Here is a 26,960-nt window from a genome sequence, read left to right on the forward strand (position 1 = left end):
TTTTAATGCCACATTTTACTTAATAAATAAATAAATAATGGTTGCACATGGTAAAAATATTTATTCCCAACATTATTATTGAAACTTAATTTATAGATATTTTTATTAATTTATCGTAAATAATTTCAAAATTTTCTTAAGGTTAAAACTTACGAGAAAAATCTAATATATATAATTTTAACCTAATTTCTAAGTGTATTATCTTTTTCATGTCTAGATTGATAGTTATAGTTATAAAATGTAAAACCGAGCTACAATATAATAAATTATTTATAAATATGATAAATAAAAATATTTTAATCGATGATATATATCTTAGTTAGTCGATAATTAATGGGTTATTTCATTTATGATGTCATCCATATTTAAAAAGATTGGTTATTTGAATAATAGTAGAATATAATTAAAAATTCAAATTACCGAATAACACCTGTATCTCATGCCTAAATAATGGGCCATTATATTTAATAATTATAATATCATGATTAGAATGTAGCAACAAATTATAATATTTTTGGTTATCTATTGTAACGGCATTTTCCACTAATTATTGATGCATGGAATCTTTATTTATTTATTTATTTTTATTATTGGATTTGGATACTATTTTGTTTTTTTTTTTCGAGATTATGTTTAAATTATTACTATAAGAGTGGTAAAACTCATATTAAAAAAATAATATAATTTTAGAAAATAGAAAATAAAAAATAAAATTATTATTGTACCAAATCTTAACTTTGTATTAATATTAAATTCGAGAAAAAATTAATTGAAATAAATTTGACAATTATGAAGTGGTAAATTTCATTTATATCCCTAATATTTTAAATTTTTCTTAATTTAAACATAATTACAAATATAAAAAAAAAATGAATAAGTAGTATTCTAAAATAACTATAGATAAGNTTTTTTTTTTTTTTTGGTTGTTCTTGGGGTTTGTCTGAAGATTCTTCACACCAACAACATGGGTTTGTTCCAATTTGTTGAATTGATCTTCTGTGGTTGTACTTCTTTGACCATAACACACTCTTTGTTCCTCTCTCTCTCTCTCTCTCTCTTATGGGGTTTCAGCATATGTTTTATTCCTTTTGGCTCTTCCATTTCTTACCCTTTTCTCTTCTCAAACATTACATGCATTCAAACCCTTCTCTCCTCCTTAAATTTACCATAATTTGTCCGTTGAAGCATTCTTTATAAGGGTGTGTTTGTTTTTTTTTTTCATATTTTAATAATAATAATAATAATTGTTATTACTATCAATTATCATCATCTTTATTATTAAAATCAACGAAAAAAAGGTCGGTAGGATTTCCAATCTCATAAACAGCCAAAAAAAAAATAATATAATAAAATAAAATCTTTTTAGAGTGTATAGAATGAAGGCTTACGTGACGATTATCCAACACATTTAATGTGAAAAGATAGAATATTTCGACAAATATCAATATATGAAAAGAGCGATTGATATCGTTAAAGTTGGTGTCGGGAGGAATTGAAATTTTTTATACTAGATTACATGGGAGATAGAGAGAGACCCTTCTTTTTCTAGTCTAATAACGTGTAGAAATTGAAAGATTCAGTTATCTAATCTCTTAATCGAGAATATATATCTATATCAGTTGAACTATGTTCAAGTTGAAAATTCAATAAAACACTTATAGGTCACAGATATGCACTACGTAGCTTGGTCGAGAATTTACGACTCAATAAGAAATGGGTCATAGATATGCACTATGTAGCTTAGTCGAGAATATATATCTATACTAGTTCAACTATATTTAAGTTGAAGATTCAATAAGAAATTTACATGTCATAGATATACACTACGACTCAGTAAGAAACTTCCATGTCATAGATATGTGCTATTTAGCTTGGTCGAGAAATATGAGGGGTTAAAACGGGTATTATGAAAAATCTACCCTAAGAATTTCATTAGCACTATGCTTAAGAACATAATTTCCAGAGAGTGACAAACAAGTGGGAAATCAGTAGTACAAGCTTTCGTAAATTTTAAAGTTGTCTGTTTGCTCTAAAAGCTGTTACAACAATCCTATTGTTAACTTTCAGGTTTACACAACTGTTTCACTGGTGTTATGTAGCTCAAGAAAGTGGTGCAGGGAGAGCTACCTGGATTCAATTGAGTAGGTCTCAGAGCCTCTAAGGAACGAACGGCGCCACCATATTTGGAACGACTTGCTAAGATTCGGACACTCGGTACCGTGCTTCGAGAAGAACCGACACCAGTCCATGAATAGCAAATGCTGCTGCCTCATAGGTAGAGTAAGCAGAGCCTGACCCATGGCTTCCTCCAGCAGTTTCATATCCAGTCCTTTTTTGCAGCGCTGTAGCCAGCTGAAGTCTAGTAGCATTGGACCGAACCATGACTGTAGTAGTCCTGACCTTGATTCCGAACGACAGTTCATTTTTCTCATCCCTATTGCGATGAATAAGTTAGCTGAAACCCGACTGAGTTCGTATCTAACCATAGGTGAAGTGATCTCGTGCATCTGAATCAGTTCTTTCTGATCTGCCCATATATTGACAGATTCTTCAGCCATTTGCCAATCAAGTAAAATTTCAAGCAGCCAGTTCATGTTATCTACCTCGATTGCGATTTGTTCGATTAATGGCTTCTCGGTTATATTCCTAACGAATCTTCGGGGGCAGACCGTGTCCAAGGATCCCTTCAAAAGGCTGACTAGTGAAGCTATACAAGTATGGAAAACTGCATAAAGGTCCTCTTTACTGAGGCCCAGATGATCTTTCTCATAAACTGAGCTCTTGCAGAGAAGTCCCTTGACTAAAGACTTGAGTTCATTTCTTGCAATGGAGTTAGTACAAGTGGAAATGGACCAAACGAGCTGTCTGGCTATACTTTGATGTGAAGTTACCGAGTCGAGCAAGCGTAGTCTAGCCATGACATCTCTACTTGTTGCATCGTCAAACTCGACTTTTATAAACAGATTCCTTAGTTTCTCTTCTTCCTCCTCGGTCCAAGGCACGGCCTCTAAGTACTTTAAACATGAAGCGACGCACTTCGTGAACATGATACTTGCAGATATCTATGTGATAAAAGATACTCCTTGTTAGTGCATGGAACACATCGATCATGCTCGATCTAGATAATCACTACTACATTAAGAGAATTGCAATTGATCTTAGTAAAGCGTTCTCTAGAAGCAGAGTTAGCATCAATTTAGGAAATGTAAGTTCGGGAGAAGGTTCTGGTAAGCTCGTCAGGTGGTGGCGTAAGCTGTTTTCTAGAGATTTTATAGCCTTTTGGTCAAATGTTGGACGAGGTGTATGTCTTAAGCGTTTCTAAGAAATTTGTTCGGCTGCTTCGTAGAACATATAGTTCGAGGGGACTAGAACTTGGTCGGATAATTCTTACAAGTTATAGTTGTTGTGAAGTTTTCTTTTGAGCAACACTCCCTCTTTTTTCTTTTTTTTTTTTTTTTTGCTGAATTTTAAGAGTCTGTTACTGTAACGGTCCAAGCTCACCACTAGCAGATATTGTCTTCTTTGGACTTTCCCTTCTGGGCTTTCTCTCAAGGTTTTAAAACGCATCTGCTGGGGAGAGATTTCCACTCTTATAAAGAATATTTCGTTCCCATCTCCAACCGACGTGGGATCTCACAATCCACCACCTTTGGAGCCCAGCATCCTCGTTGGCACACCGCCCAATGTCTAACTTTGATATCATTTGTAATAGTCCAAGTCCATCACTAGTACATATTGTCCTCTTTGGCTTTTCCCTTCCAAGCTTCCCCTCAAGGTTTTTAAGATGCGTCTCTTAAAGAGAGGTTTCTACACTCTTATAAAAAATGTTTCGTTCTCCTCCCTAACCGATATGGGATCTCACAATTACACAAGCTATTCTTTTTCAAATCGAAGAACTTATGTCTCCTCTTTGGGCTTTTCCTTTCGGGCTTCCCCTCAAGGTTATTAAAACGCGTCTGTTAGGAAGAGACTTCCACACCCTATAAAGAATATTTCGTTCTCCCATCTCACAGTTACACAGGCTCTTCGATTCCAAATATTTCATTCAACGTTCTACAGTTAAGCATGGTTCAACCTAAGGATTTTCTCAATCAGATACTACATTTTCTGGGAAAAAAAGATATTCAGTTTCACACAATGTTGTTCTTGCCAGTTGGGGTTAAACATAAACAGCTGATAAGAAAAACAAATACACAACAAATTGCAATCAAATTATAAACCAAAAAGGAAAACAAAAACAATACCATCAAGATCAATGTTCTAACCTCAAGTATGTCGATGGACCGATAGACGCCGATCTTCGAGAGGCGTTTTGATATATCATCCTCAAACATAAGCTCCATGGTCTCTCTGAATATCCCCAAATTCTCCACCTCAGGAACTTCGATTCTACACAGCTTTGAACGCGAAGGACTGCCATTTGATGCTGAATCCTTCTTATGTTTCAGAATCAGCTCAGAAAAAACCTCTGAATTAGCACACAGTGCTTCTGAATTCACCTCCAAAACCATGCATCCACCGTTCTTTGCCCTCAAATTCAACCTCACATCAAAGATATCCTTCTTATTACACTCAACAACTGAACCAGAGCGCGACAAGCCGGCTGGAGGATCCCGATACTTCTCCTTCGGGGCACGAAAGCTCTCGACTCGCGGTTGGACGAGGGAATCGACGACTGCGGAGTTTTCAGTGCCCATTTGTTGCGCCAAAGTTTCAACATTCTGGTCGGAGTCAATCGGCGAAACTCTGCCGGGAGACAAGATCCTTCTTGGGTCAATCCGACCGACTAAACTCAACCCGGATTTAGAGCTCTGAGGGGAATTGGGAACAGAAGCACTAGGTTTGACCACATTTTCCCACTTGTTGCGAGGGGTTTTGGAGCGAGAAACCACAAAATTATCGGGACTGGAAGGCGGCACAGCAAATGAACAACACCAAGATCTCCGACGCGAACGAGCGTCCAAAAACGAACCGGTTTTTCGCCGGGAAGAATCCTCCATAGAAAGAGCGAGATCGGCGGCGAAAACCAGAAGAACCAGAAGAAGAAGATGAATGACCAAAAGTAGACGTCTGTTTAGCCCTTTTTTGTCCTCGTTAAGCTCTCATGAAAGCTTTGGGAATGGCGAAATTTGGAGGTTTGTTCGGTATGTTAGTTTAATGGCGGATTACAAACACAGGCGGAGACCCAGAAGTTAGAACACAATTTCGAATTTTGATGGGTCTCAATCTTCATCGGATTCCCGAGAAAAATGCTTTTTTTTTCCTCTTCTTTTCTGAAGAGCAATGATTATATAAAAAGAAAAAAAAAAAAGAAACTCTCAGTCTCTTATAATCTGTACGATTCAACATCCATAATTTTTGTGTTTGGATATTCAAATCCCCTACAACAAAAGGTCTCTTTTTTTAAAAAAAAAAAACAAAAGAAAAATTAAATAATAATAATGGTTCTTCCCAAATGAACACGCTTTAATTAATATTAATAGTTTGGGGATATTGATTTCTTATTTATTCCTTTGAGTTTCGGGTCAAAATTTTTTGAACAAAAAGGGTCTAAAATGAACAGAATCAAAAGACCAAAATAATATTTAAATGATATTTATTTTATTAATTTGAAAATTCAGAAACTCAGATGAAACCGAAACCGAGTTTCGGTGATGATAAACAGATGATACCATAAGAACTCCCAGATGAAGCAGAGTGTCTAAAACACTTAACAACCATGCAGTAAGAGCAAGTTCCATTCAAGAGGGAGAACCAAACCTTTACTTACCCTGTAGAGCAGAGACTGTGATCATCCTTTTCTTTAACAAGAATATCTGCCACACAATCACTAATTCAGTCTGTTCATTTGATACCTTAAACTACTCATCTCTCAACACAATAGATTTATTCACAAACTGCCACAGAAAACCCCTGCACGATGATAAATATCAAGTTACAGTAACAGCGTCGCCACGAGGTTCGTAGTTATCCAGAAACCTGCATCATGGTATTGTACATTAGGTTGCATTTACACATTCATTCTCAGAACAGATTGTCATTGCATTAGTGCAAATGGCATTGAATTGAGATGAATATTTTATGGAATACCATAGGGGAGGTTAGCATCATGATCCAGTCAGGGAGGTTTATAGCCATTGGATCCCCCATTTGAATTGGAATGAATATTTTCCTGAAACATTCATATATTCAGGTTAAGTGTTGATAGATGTTCATAAAAAGAAACAATAATTAGAGAGTTGTTTAAACAGTTTCACCGATTCTGTACCTGGCTGGAAGCAGACATGTTTGCATCAGGGTATCCAAGATCAGTGGGGTGACATATTTGATCACTGGAATGATGCAGAGAAGGATACTGACATGAAGGAACATGCTGATTGGCAGCTCCGAAGGAACTAAAATGGAAACACGGCTGTTCGATAACGCTAGAACAATTGTACACAGCATTAGACATTTGCGTGTCTCGGTAAGTATCACTCAATGGAGCGTTAAGATCATTCAGCTCCAAGTATGGCATTTGGTCTGAACTAAACATTGCTTCGTTGTAAATTGGAAACGTTTGTTCAGAACTATAACCCGCTCCATTGCCAGTAACATAAGCATTACCATCTTCAGTGATGTTAGCATTCAATGGATACCAAGCGTCTAGGTATCCTAAACCTCCATATATTGGATCATTTTGATCTGTATGTTTTGAAGCAGGAACAGTCGCCTGTAAACCACATGTGTTCAACAGTTGGGAGATATCCCTCAAGAGTAAACCTCATCAATAACAGATTGAAATCAAGTCACACCATGAAAGCACAAGATCATATCAATAAATTGCAAAAAGAACTGCCAATGCCCATGACTAACTACACAAAAAAGGATTCCATCCAAAAAGAGACGACACCTAAGGGATAATTTCAGGAGAAAAAAGGCTTAGACGAAATAGGATTTGCCATCTTATTGCTTCAAATACTGCAATAAGATGTACCAGCTGCAAAAATTAAATGGTATTCACACAACCATGTACCAGATGCCATTTCAAAGAAATAGAAAAACAGGATTCTTGCTTAATAATGGAAGGATTTATTCAAAGCATTCCCAGGATAGCGAAATAAAATAGATGAATGAAGTGACCGTCTTGAAGATTCAACATTTTGAAATTAGATTTAAAACTATCCCATTATATAATTTACTTTTCATTATCTTAACTCAGCTTGCTTTTCTTTAATCTCCCTCTTTTTCTCTCTTCAATTATTCCTCTCTATTCTACCTCTAGATTACAACTTTATAAACTACCTCTAGATTACAACTTTACAAATATAAGTTTATCTAATTGATTTTTCCTTATCACATGTACTACTACTCTTGATCTTTTATCAATGTCTTGAAGTAGAAATTGTTAGAATGTTGGACGAAAACGACACTTACTTGGATTAGTATAACTCTACGTATTTTGCTTAGAACAATTCTATGTTAGGTGACTTTCTGAAAGGTTTATTAGGAAGCACTGAAAGAGTACATAACATGTCAAACGGACTCGTGTGAGTTGGTGTGGATAGTTTTCTGTTACTATGTTGTAAGGGATGCAGGAGAACGTCATAGTTATCAGGCGTTAAATCTTGATGTGAACCCTGAACATGAGGCGTTATATTAAGTCTAAAAGGATGGCATAATTTTCTTCTCCGATGGTAGTTTTAAAATGTTAATGATAGAATGTACGTATTTTTTTCAAATTAATGACAAAGTTGAGAGTATTTTTCTTTAGAATTGAGCCAAATCTTAGGATTTGAATTTAGGTGGGTTTGAGACGTTGAACTCATGTTTGTGGAATGAATTTGGATGAGTTCATAGGTTTGAGCAGCAGTCCCTCCCTCCCACAGTTTTTCTTAAACCTCCCGAAACCATGTTTATTTAATTTCCAAGAATCTGAATGCAAATTTATTAACACTGCCAAAATCAAATCTCAAGATTAGTAGGGACAACCGTTCAAAAAGCTACGAACTTAATGACACCAAGAAGAAAATTTTAAAAATTCATTCATCATAGTCAAATCAACAAAGCATAAAAAAGGTAAAGCAGCGAAGTGCACCTGAAATCCATCATCAACGATCAAGTTCAAGTTTCCATCTTCAGGGAAAATATCTTCAACTGTAAATAAATAGTCAGCAGAATCCAGATTCTGAGGTATCTCCACTGGAGCAATACCCCCGGATATGTTCTGAGGAATCTCCTTCGAAGTAGATGCCAAATTTTCAGAAATACAGGATGCTGAAGAACAGCCAAAAACATTACTTGGTGTCATAGAGGTGTCTGGAGCAAATGAATTCAGTGGCTCTTTACTAGATAGCACTGACAGGCCGGAGGAAAGATCAACTTCAAAAGAACCCATCTCCTCCACACCATCCTCTTTCCAATCTTCCTCGTTAAATGGTGCTCCATACTGGGCACCATTCCTTGGGCCTGGACCATCCTTCTGAAATATTACGCAGAGAACATATGCATCCTGCCATGAACACATCATTACAATGGTATCACAGATATCAATCCCATTAATCACATTTGCAAAATAGTCTTCTCTATTTGTCAGTCATCGAAAGTTCAATTGTGGGAAAGGAGACGGTGGATTGGAACCATACGAGTATAGAGTCGAAGGAGATTAATTACCAACTTCTTATAACAAGAACCAAAACTTTTCATCGGAGAAATAAAAAGAGATTAATGCTCAAAAGATACAAAATCAACAAGTGAGTGAAAGAAAAAAATAACAGCATTTCAATTGAAACAGATATCGTATGATGAAATACTAGCAAAAGGCTTAGAAAGGGAACGCCAAGATGAGGCCCTTAATCCTGAAGTTTTACACCACTTATTATAAATGTTTGCCATACTCCATGCAACAATTATGATTAGAAGAAGTAACCAAGCATTACATATGTACTGCACATTCAAAGTTTAACTTTAAACCACAACATCAACTCCAGACGACTGAAACTACCATATGAAAGAAGAAAATTTCAAGGTTATGGAATCATGGTTTTAATGATTACCTGAGCAACATTTTTTGAGGACAGACTGTTTTCTTCAATCCTGTACTCGTGCATGACCCAGTCAGTTTGACCCCCTTTTGTGGATTTATCTCTAACAAATGTCAAAGTCTTAATATGCCCAACGTTTTTATTGTTGTAAGCTACAGGCCTGTCCTTTCCAGTACTTTTCCAATGCCCAAATTGTGTAGTACGACTTATTCGAGTCCCACTTGCATGCTTTCTTTCTCTCGGACAAAAGAAGTACCATTTCAGATCTCCACTTTTCAAACAAGATTTATCTGAAAAATAAACAAGGGTTCCAATTTCCGTAAGAAGCATATAGTGGGAGATTATTAGCAACTATCAAATATGATCGATAAATAAACGACGACAAGCCATAACAGATAAAAATGAGTAAGTACCTGGAAGGTCCCAGGGCGCATATTTGTATATGTCCAACTCAGAAATGACTCCCTGAGGGAGCTTCTGCTGCATCACTTTCTTCTTTAGATAGTACATTACCAACTCAACGTGAGTTGGATGAAACCGAAACCCGGGAGGAAGTGATCTTTCCGTCATGATAAATTTAGGGACTGTACTATGTATCAACAACTTTCCCACTAGCAGGATGGAAATTTTCTTTTATCTCAATCAGCTTGAAACGAATAGCTCTAAAAAAATGTTCTAAAAGAAGAAATATACCCAAGTGTTGAATCCAATTTTCAAATAGCTTCGCATACCCCCACCAAGGAAAAGAAGGGGGGGAAAGAGAGAAGAAAAATAAACGTCAAGTCCAGTGACGAAACAAGACCTTCCACAAGCACCAGAATCCCCCCCGGTTCATGAAACAAAAATCAAACGGTCTAGATGAATTCTTCCTCTGGAGTTCTAAAGACATCGGTATGCTAGGAAATCCCTGTTTTGAAGAGCATTAGACGCAGTGATGATATATTAGGCAACTTCATCTTAAAAAACATTTTCTTCACCAAACAATAGTAGCATCGCTGAGCCAAACAGTGAGTAAAGTTCAAGCACTCAATCAAGTGGTATTCATCCAAAACGATTAACAAATCACGACAAAACAGTTCCCATAGCAGATGAGGCAAAACAAAAACATCACATCTTTCGGAAACAAATCAATCAAAGCAACCGAAAAACACCGTTTCTAAATAATAACATCGAACTAACAGCTGCAGAATAAATAACGAAATAATCCAACAACGATCAAAAGGGTACTAAGAAAATGCACAGAGTAATCCAGAGAAACCCTCGTTCACCAACAAAGTAGAAAGTTACCAACGAGGTCAACTCAAGAACAGAAGCAACGAAAACTCAGAAATCCCCATAGACGATCATAAACACCAATCACCACCGCCATGGAAAAAACAGGGGTGGGGAGATAGAGAGAGAGAAGGGGGAAGAGATCAGCAGATTTTGAGAGAAAGACCCCAGAAACCGTACCAAATTTGCGAGGAAGAGAGCGGGGGAGAAGCGGAGGTGGCAAGTGGATGAGAGAGAGAGAGATGGGGAAGGGGCGATGAAGCTTGAGGACTTCGGAAGTGGAGTCAATGAAAGGCTTACATAGAAGAGAATTGCAGCACGGTGCCTTGTTGAGAAAGGAGGATGGGGGTATAAATGGAATTAAATAAATATATCTGTTTCTTTTTCCCTCCCAAATACCGTAATGTAAGCCTTTGTGGTGGTGTTTTTTTCTTCTCTTGAATTTCTAATCTAAATGAAAAAAAAATATATTATACTTTTATATCAATTTTATCCCTCAATTATTCGGGATGTAAATTTTTCGGATTATTTCGGATTATTTATTCAAATTTTTGTTTTTAATAAAAATAAAATATTAGTTTGTAAAATATCTATTTATTTTTTTCAAACATTAAATTAAATTTTACAACTCAATTATAATTTGAAAAATTAGTTTAAAGATTATCATAAAAGATAATAAATAAATAAATAAACAATTATGACGTCAAATAAAAATAAAATAAAATATTGTCGTAAGTGAAAACATGTTAGTTCGGTTCAATCCAATTTAATATTAACAAAACTCATGAACCAACCCAATCTAGGAGGTTTTCATTTATTTCAATCCAACCCAACGAGGTTACCAGTTAAGTTAGGTTGGTCGAGTTTTTTGAGTTATCCATACTTTTAGTTTATCAACTTATACTCTAAATTTATAAGGTTGCAACTTTTACTCTATGAGTTTTTATTTGACATTTTGTACACATTCAATCAACGCAGATGTGACACATTAGAAAATGAAGTAAAATCTTCCATCATAAGATCATAATAAAGAGGTAGAAACACCAAGCATTTATGCTATTGACATATAGATTATTAACAGTAGAATGTCACTTCCAGTAAGATAAGGAGCCTTAAATAACAGCAGAGATCAATGCCATTAAAACTCATAATATATGATTTCATCAAATTAGAGAATTTTCCACTGCGAGCAAATGGGAATCGATAGCACAAGAAACAGACAATGATGCACTGAACAATTTTTTTCTATCACAACCTCTATGGTACAACAAGTGTTGTAGCACAGATGGGATCCAAACACCTCAAAAATGTAAACAAGATAAACTAAACCTTTATATAATGCGAGAGATTTTCGTTCTATCACCAAGATGTGCACGCACTGATGCCTGTTGCTTCGGGTTAAGTACGCCTATGTGAGTTGCAATCATGATGTCATTAAGCATAGATGGTACGGGCAGCCACGCGAGTTCGGGGTCTGTCTTCTTCATTGAAACTGGAATTATTATATACAGGGTATGCATTTTTGGTATGGAAAGGGAAGCTGAATCTGCTCTCCCAGAAAGAAGCCAAGTTATGCACTAAATCTAATGAGAAAGTTAAAAATTAGTACTGCTCCAGCGGTTGATTAGCCCAGCAGTACTTTCCATCGGCTTATAAAATCACAGATTCACCCCACTCATGTGGACAAACAGCCCATGCACCAACAGCAAAGAATCTACTTTGACATCCAGGGAAACCTTGAAGCCACCCCAACAGAAACAAATTAGCCTTGAACTGCTAGTTGATTAGAGATGTAATCTCAACCAAAACAGTTTACTAGGCTGGCAGTCTCAAATGGTAAAACAAAGAATCCAATCTAACCTCATAATATTCCATTCAAAACTCTCTGATAGTAATCATACTGCCGGGTCCGCCATGCATCTAAGCTGCTACTGATAAGTGAAAGCACTAAAGAGACGCATTGCTGCATGAGAAAAAGTTTCACAGTTAGGATTCTATCAATGCGATATCCAGTCACGCACGACAAGTATATTAATTAGAACCTCTTCGGTCAAACTGAGGTGAAATCGTTTTCTAAGATTCTGAATCGTTCGTGGACCACCTTTAAAGCATGGAAATCCAGAGTCCTGATTCCAATGTGGAGAAAACAAACGAGTTAACAATCTGACTCTGAAAAAGGAAAACAAAAAAGAGAGTACAAGAAACAAAGGAATGGATATCAAGTGCATTTCTATTATATTTCAACAAAGATGAAACAAGAAATAATAACTAATCAAGAAACTGAAAAAGGAAAACAAAAAATATTAACTAATGTGACCAAAATTTCTTCGCAAGGGTGAATAGAATTCTGGACTACCTCCACAGCATAGAAAGATTCAGCAGACAATTCAATAAGTTAACAAGAAATAATGATTTGAATTTTTATTAACTGAGGCTTCAGTTCAGTGTAGAGATCAATTTTGGGCATAAGTGAAAAAAAAAAAAAACAATTCTACCTGCAACATCTCAACAAGAAGAATAACACATTCTGCATGTTTACGGCATGTGAGAAATCCCTGAATGCATAAAACCTGGTTTCAAGGGCAAAAGCAGCAATAAATTTAGACCAGTGTTGCAGAAAGATGTGAAGAATATCAAGGTCTCACGACAAAAGAGGGGTTTATGAGTACTTTAAAATAATCAAAAAACTCGCTTGGAACCCCTTCAGCATCAGAATCCATGACCTAGCATCAATATTGCAATTATTTGACAATTAAAAAGGCAATAATCGGAATAATCATAGGATGTCAAATAATAATAATAATAATAATAATAATAATAATAATAATAAAAAATAAATAAATAAACAAGGAAGACGCGTGTAGGTTGCCACCCACGAATGTCTCATACAAAAGTGAACATACCTCTAGAAGCTCTCGGGTTAATTTGAAAGGAGCACTTTCAAAATTTACCCCGCCAGGTGAGTTAGAGAGCATGAAGCCAAAGTCAATATGTATTATATGACCCTCCTCATCCAATAGCAAATTTCCATTGTGCCGATCTTTAACCTGGTAAATACAGTAGGAAAAACCAATAAAAGGACTTAACAAAGCCAACTTATTATAGAAGCATGAACTCTTATCTAGTCTCTAGCTAATAATGAAATAATTTAAATGATTGAATATAAAAGACAAATAATATTTGAGTCAGCCCCTTCCACTAATTCTTTTCAAATGTCTGTAGTGGTTCTGAAAAATACTGAGTTGAAACAACACAGTTACAATACTAGTATCAGTATAATACCTGCAGAAGGTAGCAGAAGAGGGAATATCCAGCCATACTTTCCACAAAATTTCTCTGTACAGTATTTGAACAAGAATGAAACAAATCACAACAGAGGTGAAAAAATAAAAAGGGAAAATCAGGTATACTGAGTCTTTGTCCATCTCAAATATTTGATTATCAATAAAATATTTTATGTATAATTTTGAAGTTCAACTATGTAGGCTAATAGAGTTTTGGATAAAATACAAGAAAACATCCCCATTTTCTTCTAGTAGTGTTATGCTTCCACTAGTAAAAAAGAAGTAACAACAATAACAATACTATTAGTTGCTGCCGTTTCCAGCTGTGCAGCTAACGAACGTGGGAATGAGTTCGCTCCTATGAGGGAAATTTGTCTTTCCCACCCCACCCTATCTCTAAAAGACAGATGAATTTCAATCTAATCATATAAGAAAAAAAAACAATATAGAATTACAATTTCAACTGATGAATGCAATATAAGCTAAATATTCGAGCAATGTGTACATACATGCATACATATTCTATATATATGTATGTATGTGTGTACATATATATATATATACATATATATTAGATGTTAAGAGATCTCAGTCCAAAAGGAAAGCCTAGGTTCTTCAGATTCTTGGGACACGATTCTTTTGTAGAAAGGAATTGTGGAGAGAGGCTAACATTTTCAAAGATAATACGCATTTCCCTTTAAAGTCAAATTCTTCTTATGGGAACTTTAGTCACGAAAGAAGTCGACCATCTTCGAAGATAAAAAATTAATATTCCACTTATCAACCTAATGTTGATTTTATTCTTATCGAGAATAGAATCCCTGAAAGAAGAGCTTCAACAGATTTAGACAAGATAACATTCAAATCTGACACCTACTCAAAGTCCTGATTGAGTTGAAAAAATTGTCCATTCATGTTTCATCCAACACCCAAAGATGGAAGCATCATATTAGCAAATGCAACAGAAACGTAGAATTTGATTCGTCCAGTTTTTTAACCTTCAATAAAACCATCCTCTATACCCCAGGGAAATGAAATTTTCAAAAATTGGAAAGAAGGAAAACTAGAAGTCTAAAGAGAGAGCTTTCAGGGGAATCCTAAATGTACAATATCAAGAAACTGCAATTAGAAGGAAAAAAGGGTACCTGAGCAAGTTTAAAACTTGGAGAGTTTTCTTCATATTTGGCAACAAAGAAGTCACGCAAACTAGTGATGCCAGGAAATCTACTTTTGATAGAATGAAGTGAAGCCTGTAAGAGAAATAGTGGTGATCTGTATAGTTTTCATTTTCTTTTTCGATGTCAACTTAAACTAAATAAATAGTATAAGATTACCGTATCTGGAATTGTCTCAATAAGAGCTGTGTAAGAAGAAGTAACTAATACTTCATAGGGTCGTAACCAGAGAGGAAGACCAGCTTCTTGAAATATGTCTGGTAACAAGCAATATGACAAAACAAAGATGTCAAAACCAAAATAATTTACAGACGCTCAAGAAATTTGAAATATATTATTATTAACATTCTTGCGACTGAGACAAGTGAGTAGAGTTAATTTTGCCCTCTTCCAGACATTTTAAGGACATGATGACAAGGAGCTTGATAATCCCCCTTTAGTAATAGGCTTCAGACTTCAGATTCTTTGGCAAGTAGCAGTCCTTATTTTTACAATTTATAGCTCAAAAGAAATAGTACAATTTTAAGGCCTGAAATGAGGGTTTAGAATGCAGCGCATCTCAATGCCACTCTCTGGATGTTCCTTATGGAGTTTTTTGTACATTAACCTCCTTTTCCAATTCTTAAAAATTGAGCAGTCTCTTGTGATTATGTTTTGTTCCTTTCTTATGTTATTTTTCTCTGTTCCTGATTGCTCCTTTATCCAGTCATTCTTTTCCTAGGCTTTTCTTTTATACTTGGTACTTACCCATCTAAAGCCTTTTATAGCTTTAGAAACAAGGAAGACAAAACCAATCAATTAACAAATTAACAAAACTAAAATGAAGCATCTATAACTTATCAAGTAACTAAATTGAGTATTTCTCCTACCAATTCCCTGCATTGATCTTCTTTCAATATGAAAGTTTAGGATAGGGATGTCTTGTACCCTTAGCCTTCAGCCAAGGGATTGAACATTAAGCCCTAAAAAGTGGTCATACCATAAAAGTGTGAAATAAGTTGCACAGCAAGATGCTCTTGTCTGCAATCATCTCCACTCTTCACGATGACCTATGAAAAAAAGAAGAGGAAATAAACAACGGCAAATCTGGATATCCATAAACTAATTGGCGCTCTAGAAAGTTCTTTTTTATCAGAAACCCTTCCATTTAATCAATATCAAAGAATATACAAAGGCATACAAAAGAAATAAGTCCCACAAAAAGTGAGACCCAAAACCTACAGAAAGTGAGTAATAGAAGTTCACACGGGATTATTGTGCTTGGGTAACATATTGATATGTCGTCAAGTTGAAGGAAATCGATAATAATAGTTAATACTCATGAAGTATGACAACATATGTAACAAAATGTGGAAGATGTAGCAAATTATTTTAAATATTTACCAATCGGATGCATTCACCCCATGATAGCTATTTTACATTTTGTTTTTAATGAAACAACAGCTTTCATTGAAAATGAATGAAAGAATACAAGGCATACAAAAAGACAAGCCCTCAAAAGGAGGCTCTTCTATATGAAATGGTTCCAAATGTGCAAAAAAGAACCTATAGAATAGTTACAAAAGCTCTTTGAAGTTGAAGCCCAAAAAGAAAAATCAAATCTAACGAAGGACCAAACATCTAAACACAAAATAATTCCTCTCACTCCACAGATCTCAGAAAATAGCACACACCCCGAAACATAAAACCGGTAATTTTCACAAAAAGGCAGATGGAGGGGGAACTTAATATGCTCCCATTCTTTCTTAGTACGCACGTCAAGATTCACCAGATCTTAACCAGCAAAATGTGGGCCGATACAAATTCCCAGGATTGAAGATTAAAAAGAAGCTGCTTTTGGCACTCTATGGTACGACTCTAATAGAAGTTGTACCAGAGTGTAACCTGAGGTAGCCACTGATTCTNTTTTTTTTTTTTTTTTTTTTTTTTTTTTTTTTTTTTTTTTTTGGGTGAGAAACAAATTTGATATATGGTCTTTGTTTCTTAACTAAACAAATGACAAAGATTCAGATGTCTAAGTTCAAACATGGCAAAGCATCAAATTATAGCTCCAAAGTATCTATTCCCCACTTCATTATTTCAATTTTTTCACAGTGATAGGTTGTGCTCCTTTTTGAGTTGAATGCCTTGCCTTCCAGATGAAATACTATAGTCCAACATAAGTAAAAAAAATGTTGTCTTGATCTGAGACAATGCTCAGTATCCACTCATATAAATTATTTCCTAAAGACAGATCTTGGCCACTTTAGTGGCTCCAAATAATGCTTTAAAGATATGAATTGACCACTGCTAGAGAGAGCATATCCACTATTCAAGATCGTGTGCCATTGGGGTGTTGGGAATTCTTCTATGAAGTCCATGGCTATATCTACAACGGGCAATCAATTGCAGTATTATCAAAGATTAATGTGATTTCAGTACAGAACGAAAAATGTATGTTGAATAAAAAAAAGATCCCAGAAAACCTAAACAGAACTTACGGAACGCAAGTCCCAACCATATAACTTGCCAAATTCTGAAGCTTTACGTATCCTTTCTTTCTTAACTGACCAAAGTTCTCCAGATAAGGCATCACTGGCCTTGGGTGTGCTGCCATTTGCCTGTTTTAAAAAGAGATTAGTAAGCTCTGAACCACCACAATCACGCAATATAGAAAAATATAACCATTTTTTCAGTCTTCACCCTTGTCTGTGCATCTGATGAATCCTGTCCAGCCCCTTTAAGAGGGAGTCCAGGAGGTGCCTCGCCTTTCGCTGCAGCAGCCTGCACAAAAGGAGAAGTAACTTGATTGAAGGTCATCATATGGGATGTTATCACAAATCTCTAAGACACTGGCGATGATGATGATTATTATTATTCTGCACAAAAGTAAACGCTATTTGCAAATGCAAAATCTCACCTTTACTTCTTCTATAGCTATTGTACTTGGGACCCGGCGGTGTTCCCTCCGACGTGGTGCTCCCTGTACTTCAATGTCTTGCATTCTTGTTCCAGGATCAGCTGTCAGCACAACTCTCACCCACTCCAAGTCACTGCTCGGAGCTGCTCCTGAACCATGAGCAACATCAGCTGTACCATGTTGACACGATACAATTTCGGCGGGGTCTGAACCAGTTATTTCAGTGTTCTTTGACTCATTCTGCAGTTGCTTCTCCACAGAAAGTTTCAAACTTACAAATTTCACCTTTGCATCTGACTTATGCGACATTGCTTGATCAATTGCTTGAGCAGTAGAACTGGACATTCGATCAGTACTATTCCTGTATGCCTCCTGAGTTGTCCACAATGGATAGGCCCAGGGAGGTGGCTTCGGCAACAATGCATCTCCATTAGCTAAAGGAATTCCTCCTCTAGATAACTTTTGAGCACTGGAGGCATCCTTTACGTTGCTAAAACAAATTGATTAAAAACAAAAATAAGATAAAGAGACAGAGACAGAGCGGTCAAAGTTTTGAATGTTAATATTAAAATGACTTGAATGGGTTGATAATTATAACTGTAATTGCCATCAAAGCAGATCAGCCTGCTGGAACTTACTTTGGAACTTCACTTTTCAGTACTTCAACACATATTAAGTAAGGTGCTTTTTCCCTAGAGTTGAGAAGCACAGCTTCATCTTCAGGAATATGGACAACACGATACATCCCCTTTCCCATAGGAAAGGAAACGCCTGAAAATACAAACAACATCTAAATAATCAAAAGGTTCAACGTCCAAAACAAATTTCTTGCAGTATCATAGCATTGCACATTTGCTAGAACACAGAGAGAAATCACCCATCGATATGCAAAGAAAATACTTCTAAATTAGCATCAATATAGGTACCCTATAAATAAGATCATACCTCCATTATTTTGAGCCTCGGCTACTTTTAAGTTTATTTCTGCAAGAGACTTTAAACAGAATGACAAGAGATGTACGAACTATATCAGTAAGGAACTCAGGAAAAAATGTAAGAACATAAGAGTTCAATTGGCACAAAAATAATAAACAACCTCTCGAAGTGCACTTTTGCGGTCTTCAATTGGAAATACATCCACTAAACCATACGATGTCTCACATAATGAGTGAACCAAATCCAACGATTCATGGTAAGCTCCTTTTCTGAATTGAGATGCAGTACTATTTGGAAGTGGAGGCTTCACATTTGACTTCTCATTTCGCTGCCTCGGGGAACCCGGATGCTTCTATAAAGTTATAAGCATATAATTCAGACTAGGGTGCCAAAAAGTTGTAGCAGAGAGTCAGGCAACTGATGCAGTTCAAACCTTAGGTGTTGCATTATTCTATACCCTTAGTGCTCTCTTCAGGATGAGGAAATTTAGGGCAGCATTCTTTTTTCTTTTCTTTTTTCTTTTGAATTTCTCTTGGTTCTATTAGCCTAAATTCCTCCATACTTTTTCTGTTCTATTATTGCCATTAGGAGTCTTTTTGAAACATCCAGGTGATATCACCTTCTTATAGTTTCATTATTAAAAAAAATGCTTCTAATCATAGAAAAATGAACATAGTTCTTTCTTTCTGGAAAATGAATCAGTGACCAACAGTAAACGTACCTCATTGTGCTTCTTCAATCCAAAAAGCTCCGAGTCTTCAATTGAACGCTCACGATCCCGAAACAACTTGCGGAAAAAGTTTTCTGTCCCTCGACTACTTTCAGGAAGGCTATCAATGTTACCGTTGTCATTTAATTCAATACTTTTTGCCTCCTCCGGATGCACACGAAACAGTTTGCGAAACAATGAGAAGTCTGAAGGCTCTTCTTCCTCCCCGTTCCCATTGGCATCTTCAACCTTATCATTTACATTATTTTTGTCCTCAACTTTATCCCTAAAAAGTTTGCGAAAAAACCCTTCCTTTTCATCATCTTCCCTGGATTTAGAATATTTTTCTTCAGAGCTCATATCAACTTCATTTCTGTCATTCCCATCTCGCTTGTCGTCAAACTTATCCTTGAAAAGCTTTCGAAAAAATCCTTCCTTTTCATCCTCCTCCCCAGAACCAGACTTGGAAGCTATTTTATCCACAGAATCATTCTTACTATCACGAAACAACCTTTTGAAAAAACCCTCTGAGCTTGAAGTCACATCCTCATCTTCTCCTCTACTGTCCCTCAGAATCCTTTTGAAAAAACTCTCTCTCTCAGAGTCATCGTTGTCTTTTTCTGACGACTTCCTGAAGAGCAGAGTATCACGAATCTTAGAACCTGAGTCATCATCATTTCTACTGTCCCTTAAAAGCCTCTTGAAGAACCCATCCTTTTCAGTTTCATCACCATCCTTGTCTACCGACTTCCTAAACAAAAATGCATCTCTAACTTTTGGGCTTGGGATAAATTTTTTAAAAATATTGTTCTCATCAGGCGATAATTGACCAGCATCTTCTTGCCAACTGTTCCCTGATGAAGGCGAGAATGACATGGACCTTCGGTCAGGTGGAGAAGACACAAGGGACAACAACTGCTGTTTTGATGAAAATAGTTTATTCAAAACCTGGTTCTTGCTTCCAGGGCTCATTGATTCTCCTTGAGGCCGGACAAGAGGACGCCATTCACCCATCAAGGTCGCTGCAATCTGACACTTCTCCTGAATCCTACTTATTCCATCAGTATCATCAGAGTCGTCAAGCTCAGCCGCTAAAAGCCAATGCACCTTCAAAGCTATCTGAAGCGACTTCGAGCACATGTCAATTACGAATTTATCCAGCGATGGACTAGGCTTATGCACCATCATGTAGCATATCTGAAACAAGTAGCTCTCCAAGCCCGATAGAGGCAGCGTATACATTCTATTACAGAGATAATCACGGACCCCCGAGTGTTCGTGCTTGTAGAGATAGCTAACAGCAATCCACTCACAGAAAAAAGCCGAGTCAAAGAACCGAATGAGCCAACCATTCTCGCCATTCTCGCTCGTAGTTGTGGCCCTGGAGGCGATCTCTCGTGGTGACTCATAAGAGTCACCACGTAGTCCCAGAAACCTCACCATTCTTACTCGATCATCATAAACCGAACCAACAACTCAAACAGAACCAGAAACCCCAAAATCCTCTCAAAAATTCCGATCACCACAACACAAAAAATCCTACTCAAACCTCCACAAACAACTTGAATTCCTAAAACCGACTGAGTTCAAACTCCAGAACCACTAAATTCCAACGCCAACACTGAACCACATTCGTCAACAAAAATCCCAATTCCCAATTTCTTTTTAAAACAATCAACAGGGAAGCGATTCCTTCAAGCCCCTCCAAGGGGAGAAGTGAACGGAATATGAAAAGAAACACCAAACGAATAATGCAAGTAAGTTGCTGAGAGAGAATCAATCAGAAGTGGAAAGACATGAATAGAAAACCACACACCTTGAGCAGGAAGTGAAATCGAATTGGTTCGAAACAGAAATTGAAGAAATGGCGCGAAGAAGAACCGAGGTTGAACGTGTGGATCTTGAAATCCGTATGAGAAATTGAGCAGCGTGGGGGGTAAAGTGCTGGAGGTGGTGTTGGGGAGTAGTGCAGAGATGGTGGTAGTCGTCGAAATTGTTGGAGGGAGAGAGAAAGAAAGGTCGAAGATGAGAGAGACAGACAGAACGTAAGTGGCAATTAATTTTCATTTTTTCATTATTTATTTTAATTGCTGATCACGAAGCTGTCCTGGTGGGAAAACGGGGAAGCGTTTTTTTTATATTTATATTTATATTTATATTTTTATTTTTATTATTATTATTTTCTTTCCAAAGCTTTCATTTTCAAACCCGTTGCCTTTTCGATTTTACATTTTATCGTCATTAATTCATACCAAATGTTCCTAATTTGAAGAACTTGCATGTCAAATTACCAATCTGCCCTCATGGGTCCAAATATTAACTGATATGGTTAGATTAATAAAATTTGGATGATTATAGATTACATTCTTACGCGTATACACTAGTTTTTTACTGCTTCTTCAAATTTTAAATATAACTAGACAGTGTGTCAACGAAGACGTTGGGCTCAATTGTGGATGGATTGTGAAATCTCACGTCGATTAGATATGAAAACGGGGAAAAGCGAACAGTTAATGGTTGGCTTAGATTGTTACAAATGCTATCAAATTCAGACATTGAACAGTCTACCAGTCAAGACGTTGGGGCCCAAATGAATAGATTGTAAGATTTCGTATCAACTAAAGATGATGATGTATAAAAATGTGAAACGTTCCTGACTTCAAATCATGTATGAAAATTTACCTTATAAAACTGGCACACGAATTATGATGGATATTCATCTAATTTGGTATGTTATTTAATTGTAATTAAATTATGCTATAAATTAAATCTCACTTTTCCAAAATTTCCACATCATATTTTCGATTAATTTTCATCTCATTTTAACGAAAAAAATATATTTAAATAATTATTTAGAAATAAATTTCAAATTTGAAAGATCAAAATTAAATATTTTAAAAATGTCCGGACATTATTAAACCTATATCATTGCGTATTTAAACATGTTGCATATATGAATTAATCTTAATTTTTGTCCGTTCAAGTGAGAACATTTTATTAAAATATTTTAACCAATCGAACTAAAATTCACAATTTATTATTTTGTGAATTAAAAATATCGGTTAAATTAATAAAATTATCATTAAATTTTGTTAAAAAATACGAAATACTTAATACTTTAATTTAAAAAATAGTTTTAAAAATATTAGAAATATTCTCGAGTTTTCAAAAGTTAAATTAATACTTTTCATTTTTTTTAAAATTCAAAATACATTTAGATTAAAAAAATAAAACTATTCATAACATTTAAAAAATAATATTAAAAAATATTATTTTAGACTAATAAATATTTTTATTAATTGAGTATTAATTTTATTTTATTTTACGAAAATTGGGTATTGATAAATCATAAATATTTTCCCGGACGAAGCACTAAAAACACATACAAAAAACCTCAGATAAAACCCGCGTCTGTACAGCCACCATTCTTCTACTTCATCACATAGTTCTCAAGAAACTGAGTGCGACGACAAGATAGAGGAGTAGAAGACATTCCTAAATGCTGGAATCATGATGTTTATGGCTTCAAACGCACTTAATTTAATGCAATTATCGCATCCCGTTCTTCCTTCCACTACATCTCTCGGTCGAATTCAGCTAGTTTCATCCTGTTCTTCATCGTGTAGCAATCATGGTTCACCTACCAAAACTCGTTCCAGAGACCGCATCTTTACTTTCCCCAAGTTCCGGCAGCACAGAGTTTTCACTCCAAAAGCTTCAAGTTCGGACATAGATGCGGTGATAGCCTCCACAAATGTCGAGGAAGACGTCGAGTCAGCTCAGCTATTCGAGGTTTTTTTCTTCTTCTCCTTTCTATGTTTAAATTCTGATTGATGTTTCATTAGGGAGATTCGAGGACTTTAAGAAGAGAAAGGTAATTTTGGCGTATGTATTTGGTGCTAGCTTACTGAATAAGTCGAAGAGGCAGAAACGTTAGCTGAGGCTGAACGAGAGAGAAGTGTTCTACAGTTCCTGAAATTAAAACTCGTGTTTAGAAAACGAACTTTTACATGACGACTAAAACCTAAAAGTAGCCACTACATGGAAGGCGTTTGTTGCATAAATTCGTTATGTTGATTGTCTTTTATTTTTGCAATGACGAAGACATCGTTATGTCTAATGAAAATCAATAGACTAGGCATATGTTTGGCTCTCAGTGACTCAACGCGTGCCTGCACATGTATTTAACAGCAATTGAAGAACTTCTTTTCTAGGTGAAAGTCAATACTAATTTGATTCTCTAACTTTTTTTTCTCTCTTGATTTTTTAGAAATTGAAGGATGATGAGAGACAACGGATAAATAATTTGGAAGAACTTCAGAGGAAGGCGAATTTGCAATTAGAGAGGCAGCTTGTAATGGCTTCTAGTTGGAGTAGGGCCTTATTGACCATGCGTGGAAAATTAAAGGGAACCGAGTGGGATCCCGAGAATTCCCACAGAATTAATTTTAGTGATTTTTTGACACTGCTTAATTCGAGCAATGTCCAGTTCATTGAGTACTCAAATTACGGTCAGACAATGTCAGGTAGTCACTGTTTATATTTCAGAACGCATGTACGTTTCTTGTTTTCAAGTTTATTTAAAAGCAAGAAAAAGAAAAAAGAGAAAAAAAAAAAAGACTACAGTTAGCAAATTGGAAGGGGTACTGTAATCACAATTTTCTAGAGCCGCTTAAGATATTTTGTTGTAAATTAGTTTTTTAAGACATTCTTGCTGTTCTGTCTCTAACAATTGATTGTTAGTTACGTATTCAAGAAATTCTCTTTCAGCGATCTCTGTAGAAGGGTATAATATTTACTTCCTAAAAAATTTCTGATAGTTGATTGTTATACGTGTGCAGTTATTTTACCATATTACAAGGATGGAACAGGTGGAAATGCAAAGAATGAAGTCATCTTTCGGCGTCATGTGGTTGATCGTATGCCAATTGATTGTTGGAACGATGTCTGGAAAAGGTTACATCAACAAATAGTAAATGTTGATGTAATTAATGTGGATGCAGTCCCTGCAGAAGTCTATTCATCTGTTGCAACTGCAGTTATTTGGTCTATGCGACTAGCACTCTCTGTTGCACTGTATCTTTGGATTGATAACTTGATGAGACCAATATATGCAAAGTTGATACCTTGTGATTTGGGAGTTCCTACAAAAACAACTAGACCACCACTCCAGCGCCAGACACTTGGATCTTTAGGAAAGAGTCGGTAAGTAGATATCTTTGATTAATTTTTTGAATATTTCCCTGGTTAATGTTAATTTTGTTCAGTTGGTTGACACTTCTGCAAAAGCTTCAATGTAGACTGCGGCTCTTTTAATTGCTTTAGTAGTCTCCTATTTCTCTAATTCAGAATGCTTATAAATAGTTTTGTGCTAGTGGACCGACGTTCAATACTTTCATTTCTTTAAAGGAAGGTCTCTCTCTCTCTCTCTCTGGTTTCTGAATCCAATCCCTATGTGTTGTTACATATTTTTGTTGTAATGATCATCTTTTGTGCCATTCCTGGAATTTGAAATTTAATCTTTATGACTTTTTACCAGGGCAAAATTTATATCAGCAGAAGAAACTACTGGTATCACTTTCAGTGATTTTGCTGGACAGGAGTATATAAAGAGGGAGTTGCAAGAGATTGTACGAATTCTCAAAAATGACGAAACCTTCCAAGAAAAGGGCATCTATTGCCAAAAAGGAGTACTACTCCATGGGCCTCCTGGAACTGGTAAAACGCTACTGGCTAAAGCTATTGCTGGTGAAGCTGGACTTCCATTCTTTGCTGTAAATGGAACGGATTTTGTAGAGGTGAGGTTTGTTGCTCATCCAACTTGAAAGGGAAAGGGGTTCACAAAAAGACTAAANAAAAAAAAAAAAAAAAAAAAAAAAAAAAAAAAAAAAAAAAAAAGAGAAAAAAAATGGAAGAGGGATTACAAGTACAAAAATTTGAGTGAAGAGTACACATAAAAAAGGCCGGTCATCTTGTTTGCCAAATCCCACACTTCCTTTCTAGTCCAATGGTTTGTTATAAAAAATCGTGGAATTTCCCATTCCTTTTGCTAGTTTTTTTCACTGTCCTGGTTAATAAAAAGAGGAAGGTTTGATTCAAATACACATTTTATTTGAAGATCAAATGATAATATGGAAGTAGAAATATTGCTTCTTGAGGCCAAATGAAAAGCGCTTATTCTGCACCAGTCCCACTTATTCTATTTAACGGTGCTCAGTCTTTTGGGTACAGCATCTGAGTTCAGCCCATTCACTCTTTCTGGAATGAGCTGACTGGGTTGATATGAATCACCAAGAACACCGAATTGTTATTCACATTTTATCTAATAATTTTGATGTAATTTTATTGTTTTTCAATTTTATCCTTTTCATGATATTAAGTAGGGGCATTATTGTAGTTTTGATATGGTCAATGTGGCATGAGGGTTTCATTGGGAGGCTATCTAAACCCTAGCCATCAGGTTGTTTTGGAAATAGATTGTGATGATTGAATTTTAGCCTTGGTGCTTCTTTCAAGTTTAGCCAAAAAAGCTTGTTGAATTTTGCAATTCATGCGTTGAGTTGCATGCCAAGAACGTTCAAGTAGGATTGATCATCCTATTTTGTGGAGTGTTCATATCTTGGGCCAAGCAACTTGTTCTGTCTCAAGAGTTTGATCTTAAGGCAATCCTTGTCTAACTTAGTCCTTAGGGTTGAAATCGAATAGATTTAGAGGTTTTAGTGTTTGTGAATTAAGTTCACATAACCAAAGGGTTCCTAGTTTCAATTCACTCGGGTTTTCATATTAAGGGTGGTTAGTTATAAAATCATGTGTTGTTGCAACATGAATAAAAATCATTGTTTAAATGTAGATTGATGTACTTGATTAAAGAAAATGGATTCAGAAACGTTAGCAATTTGTTATTTATTTCTCCAGATGTTTGTGGGAGTGGCAGCCTCCCGTGTGAAGGATCTTTTTGCTAGCGCCAGATCATATGCACCTTCCATTATATTTATTGACGAGATAGATGCCATTGGTAGCAAACGTGGTGGACCTGATATTGGTGGAGTAAGGAAAACACACTTTTTTCTTCATCCCATTTTCTAAATAATGTGTTTACCTCAAAATTTTCCACCTGCATTTTTATTTGGTATTTCATTTTTTCTGCCATATGCTTATGTGATTATTACATGGAATTGAACTTTAAGTTCATTTTATATGATATCTTCTTATTGGCCTTTTACTCCGTAATCTATTCTCTTGTAAGTTTCAAATTGAGTACAAAGTTTGCTAGAAGCAGGGAGTGGATGACCTCCTTGATTCTTTGTTTATTGTTCACCCTCGATTTAATATATTTGTCATTTTCAATAACAGTTCATAAGATCTGCTAAATATAAATTTTTATTTGGCCAACCTCAACTTGCATATAGTTGACTGAAGCCTCAGAGTATTTAGGCTTTCTTAGGACAAGAAAGTGAGGTATCCTGCTGAAGTGTGAAACTAGAAATAATCATTATTAAAATAAAGCATGGAATTTTGTGCGATTAGTCACTATAATCATCTTTGCCTTTCCCTTTCCTATGTCTGTTCCATTGGTGAGACCACAGTCAAATATTAGTTTTTCCTTCCTCGGTTGGTGAATTTCTAAAGCTATTAAGTAGCACTACAACGTTTTATTGTTTG

At 35.8% G+C, this 26,960-nt stretch overlaps 4 protein-coding genes across 11 annotated transcripts in view; 1 reads left to right on the forward strand and 3 right to left on the reverse strand.

Annotated features, from left to right (window-relative positions):
- Positions 1–1,892: 1,892 nt before the first annotated feature.
- On the reverse strand, positions 1,893–5,901 carry LOC111803634 (BTB/POZ domain-containing protein At2g13690-like). Its single transcript, XM_023688138.1, has 3 exons — positions 5,771–5,901; positions 4,266–5,273; positions 1,893–3,062 (listed from the first exon to the last, which is right to left on the reverse strand). The coding sequence occupies exons 2-3, from the start codon at positions 4,998–5,000 to the stop codon at positions 2,124–2,126; spliced, it is 1,674 nt and encodes a 557-aa protein (XP_023543906.1). The 5' UTR covers positions 5,001–5,273; positions 5,771–5,901; the 3' UTR covers positions 1,893–2,123.
- LOC111803635 (NAC domain-containing protein 82-like) lies at positions 5,580–10,659 on the reverse strand. 2 transcript variants are annotated; one of them, XM_023688139.1, is made up of 7 exons: positions 10,476–10,659; positions 9,437–9,930; positions 9,036–9,313; positions 8,078–8,491; positions 6,269–6,712; positions 6,091–6,172; positions 5,580–5,979 (listed from the first exon to the last, which is right to left on the reverse strand). In XM_023688139.1, exons 2-6 carry the CDS (start codon positions 9,591–9,593, stop codon positions 6,119–6,121), a joined length of 1,347 nt encoding a protein of 448 aa, XP_023543907.1. In that variant the 5' UTR covers positions 9,594–9,930; positions 10,476–10,659; the 3' UTR covers positions 5,580–5,979; positions 6,091–6,118. The 2 variants fall into 2 exon arrangements, with proteins under 2 accessions (XP_023543907.1, XP_023543908.1); XM_023688140.1 differs by having other exon boundaries at positions 10,311–10,659.
- A 748-nt stretch (positions 10,660–11,407) lies between these two features.
- LOC111804473 (phosphatidylinositol 4-kinase beta 1-like) lies at positions 11,408–21,356 on the reverse strand. Of its 4 annotated transcripts, none has more exons than XM_023689288.1 (18): positions 21,115–21,356; positions 19,311–20,959; positions 18,750–18,941; positions 18,599–18,647; positions 18,292–18,424; positions 17,654–18,143; positions 17,437–17,517; positions 17,235–17,354; positions 15,734–15,803; positions 14,914–15,011; positions 14,725–14,829; positions 13,578–13,631; positions 13,199–13,342; positions 12,965–13,018; positions 12,791–12,865; positions 12,338–12,421; positions 12,156–12,258; positions 11,408–12,031 (listed from the first exon to the last, which is right to left on the reverse strand). In XM_023689288.1, exons 2-17 carry the CDS (start codon positions 20,739–20,741, stop codon positions 12,157–12,159), a joined length of 3,282 nt encoding a protein of 1,093 aa, XP_023545056.1. In that variant the 5' UTR covers positions 20,742–20,959; positions 21,115–21,356; the 3' UTR covers positions 11,408–12,031; position 12,156. The 4 variants fall into 4 exon arrangements, with proteins under 4 accessions (XP_023545056.1, XP_023545055.1, XP_023545054.1 ...); XM_023689287.1 differs by having other exon boundaries at positions 19,311–20,990; XM_023689286.1 differs by having other exon boundaries at positions 19,311–21,000.
- Positions 21,357–22,704: 1,348 nt separating this feature from the next.
- Positions 22,705–26,960, forward strand: part of LOC111804474 (probable inactive ATP-dependent zinc metalloprotease FTSHI 4, chloroplastic) — an 11,656-nt gene continuing 7,400 nt past the window's right edge. For all 4 annotated transcript variants that reach the window (XR_002816518.1, XR_002816519.1, XM_023689290.1 and 1 more), the window contains exons 1-5: positions 22,705–23,090; positions 23,569–23,824; positions 24,140–24,503; positions 24,838–25,096; positions 26,214–26,345. Coding sequence is in view for 2 of the 4 variants with exons in the window: in XM_023689290.1 (XP_023545058.1) it covers positions 22,809–23,090; positions 23,569–23,824; positions 24,140–24,503; positions 24,838–25,096; positions 26,214–26,345 (1,293 nt within the window). In the remaining 2 variants the exon portion in view is untranslated. The remainder of the gene's footprint in view (positions 23,091–23,568; positions 23,825–24,139; positions 24,504–24,837; positions 25,097–26,213; positions 26,346–26,960) is intronic.

This window comes from Cucurbita pepo, chromosome LG10, assembly GCF_002806865.2.
Source record: "Cucurbita pepo subsp. pepo cultivar mu-cu-16 chromosome LG10, ASM280686v2, whole genome shotgun sequence".
Classification (NCBI taxonomy): Eukaryota; Viridiplantae; Streptophyta; class Magnoliopsida; order Cucurbitales; family Cucurbitaceae; genus Cucurbita; species Cucurbita pepo.

Bases quoted from the DNA above. Each gene is read 5' to 3' on its own strand.
- LOC111803635 (XM_023688139.1), bottom strand. From the start codon at position 9,593: ATGACGGAAAGATCACTTCCTCCCGGGTTTCGGTTTCATCCAACTCAC. The intron at 9,314-9,436 runs GTACTTACTCAT...TTTATTTTTCAG, and splicing joins TGCGCCCTGGGACCTTCCAG to ATAAATCTTGTTTGAAAAGT. The intron at 6,173-6,268 runs GTACAGAATCGG...TGAATGTTTCAG, and splicing joins ACATGTCTGCTTCCAGCCAG to GAAAATATTCATTCCAATTC.
- LOC111803634 (XM_023688138.1), bottom strand. From the start codon at position 5,000: ATGGAGGATTCTTCCCGGCGAAAAACCGGTTCGTTTTTGGACGCTCGT. The intron at 3,063-4,265 runs GTTAGAACATTG...TTTATCACATAG, and splicing joins GGTCCATCGACATACTTGAG to ATATCTGCAAGTATCATGTT.
- LOC111804473 (XM_023689288.1), bottom strand. From the start codon at position 20,741: ATGGTGAGGTTTCTGGGACTACGTGGTGACTCTTATGAGTCACCACGA. The intron at 18,425-18,598 runs GTATGATCTTAT...TTGTATTTTCAG, and splicing joins CGAGGCTCAAAATAATGGAG to GCGTTTCCTTTCCTATGGGA. The intron at 18,144-18,291 runs GTAAGTTCCAGC...AATTTGTTTTAG, and splicing joins CTGAAAAGTGAAGTTCCAAA to CAACGTAAAGGATGCCTCCA.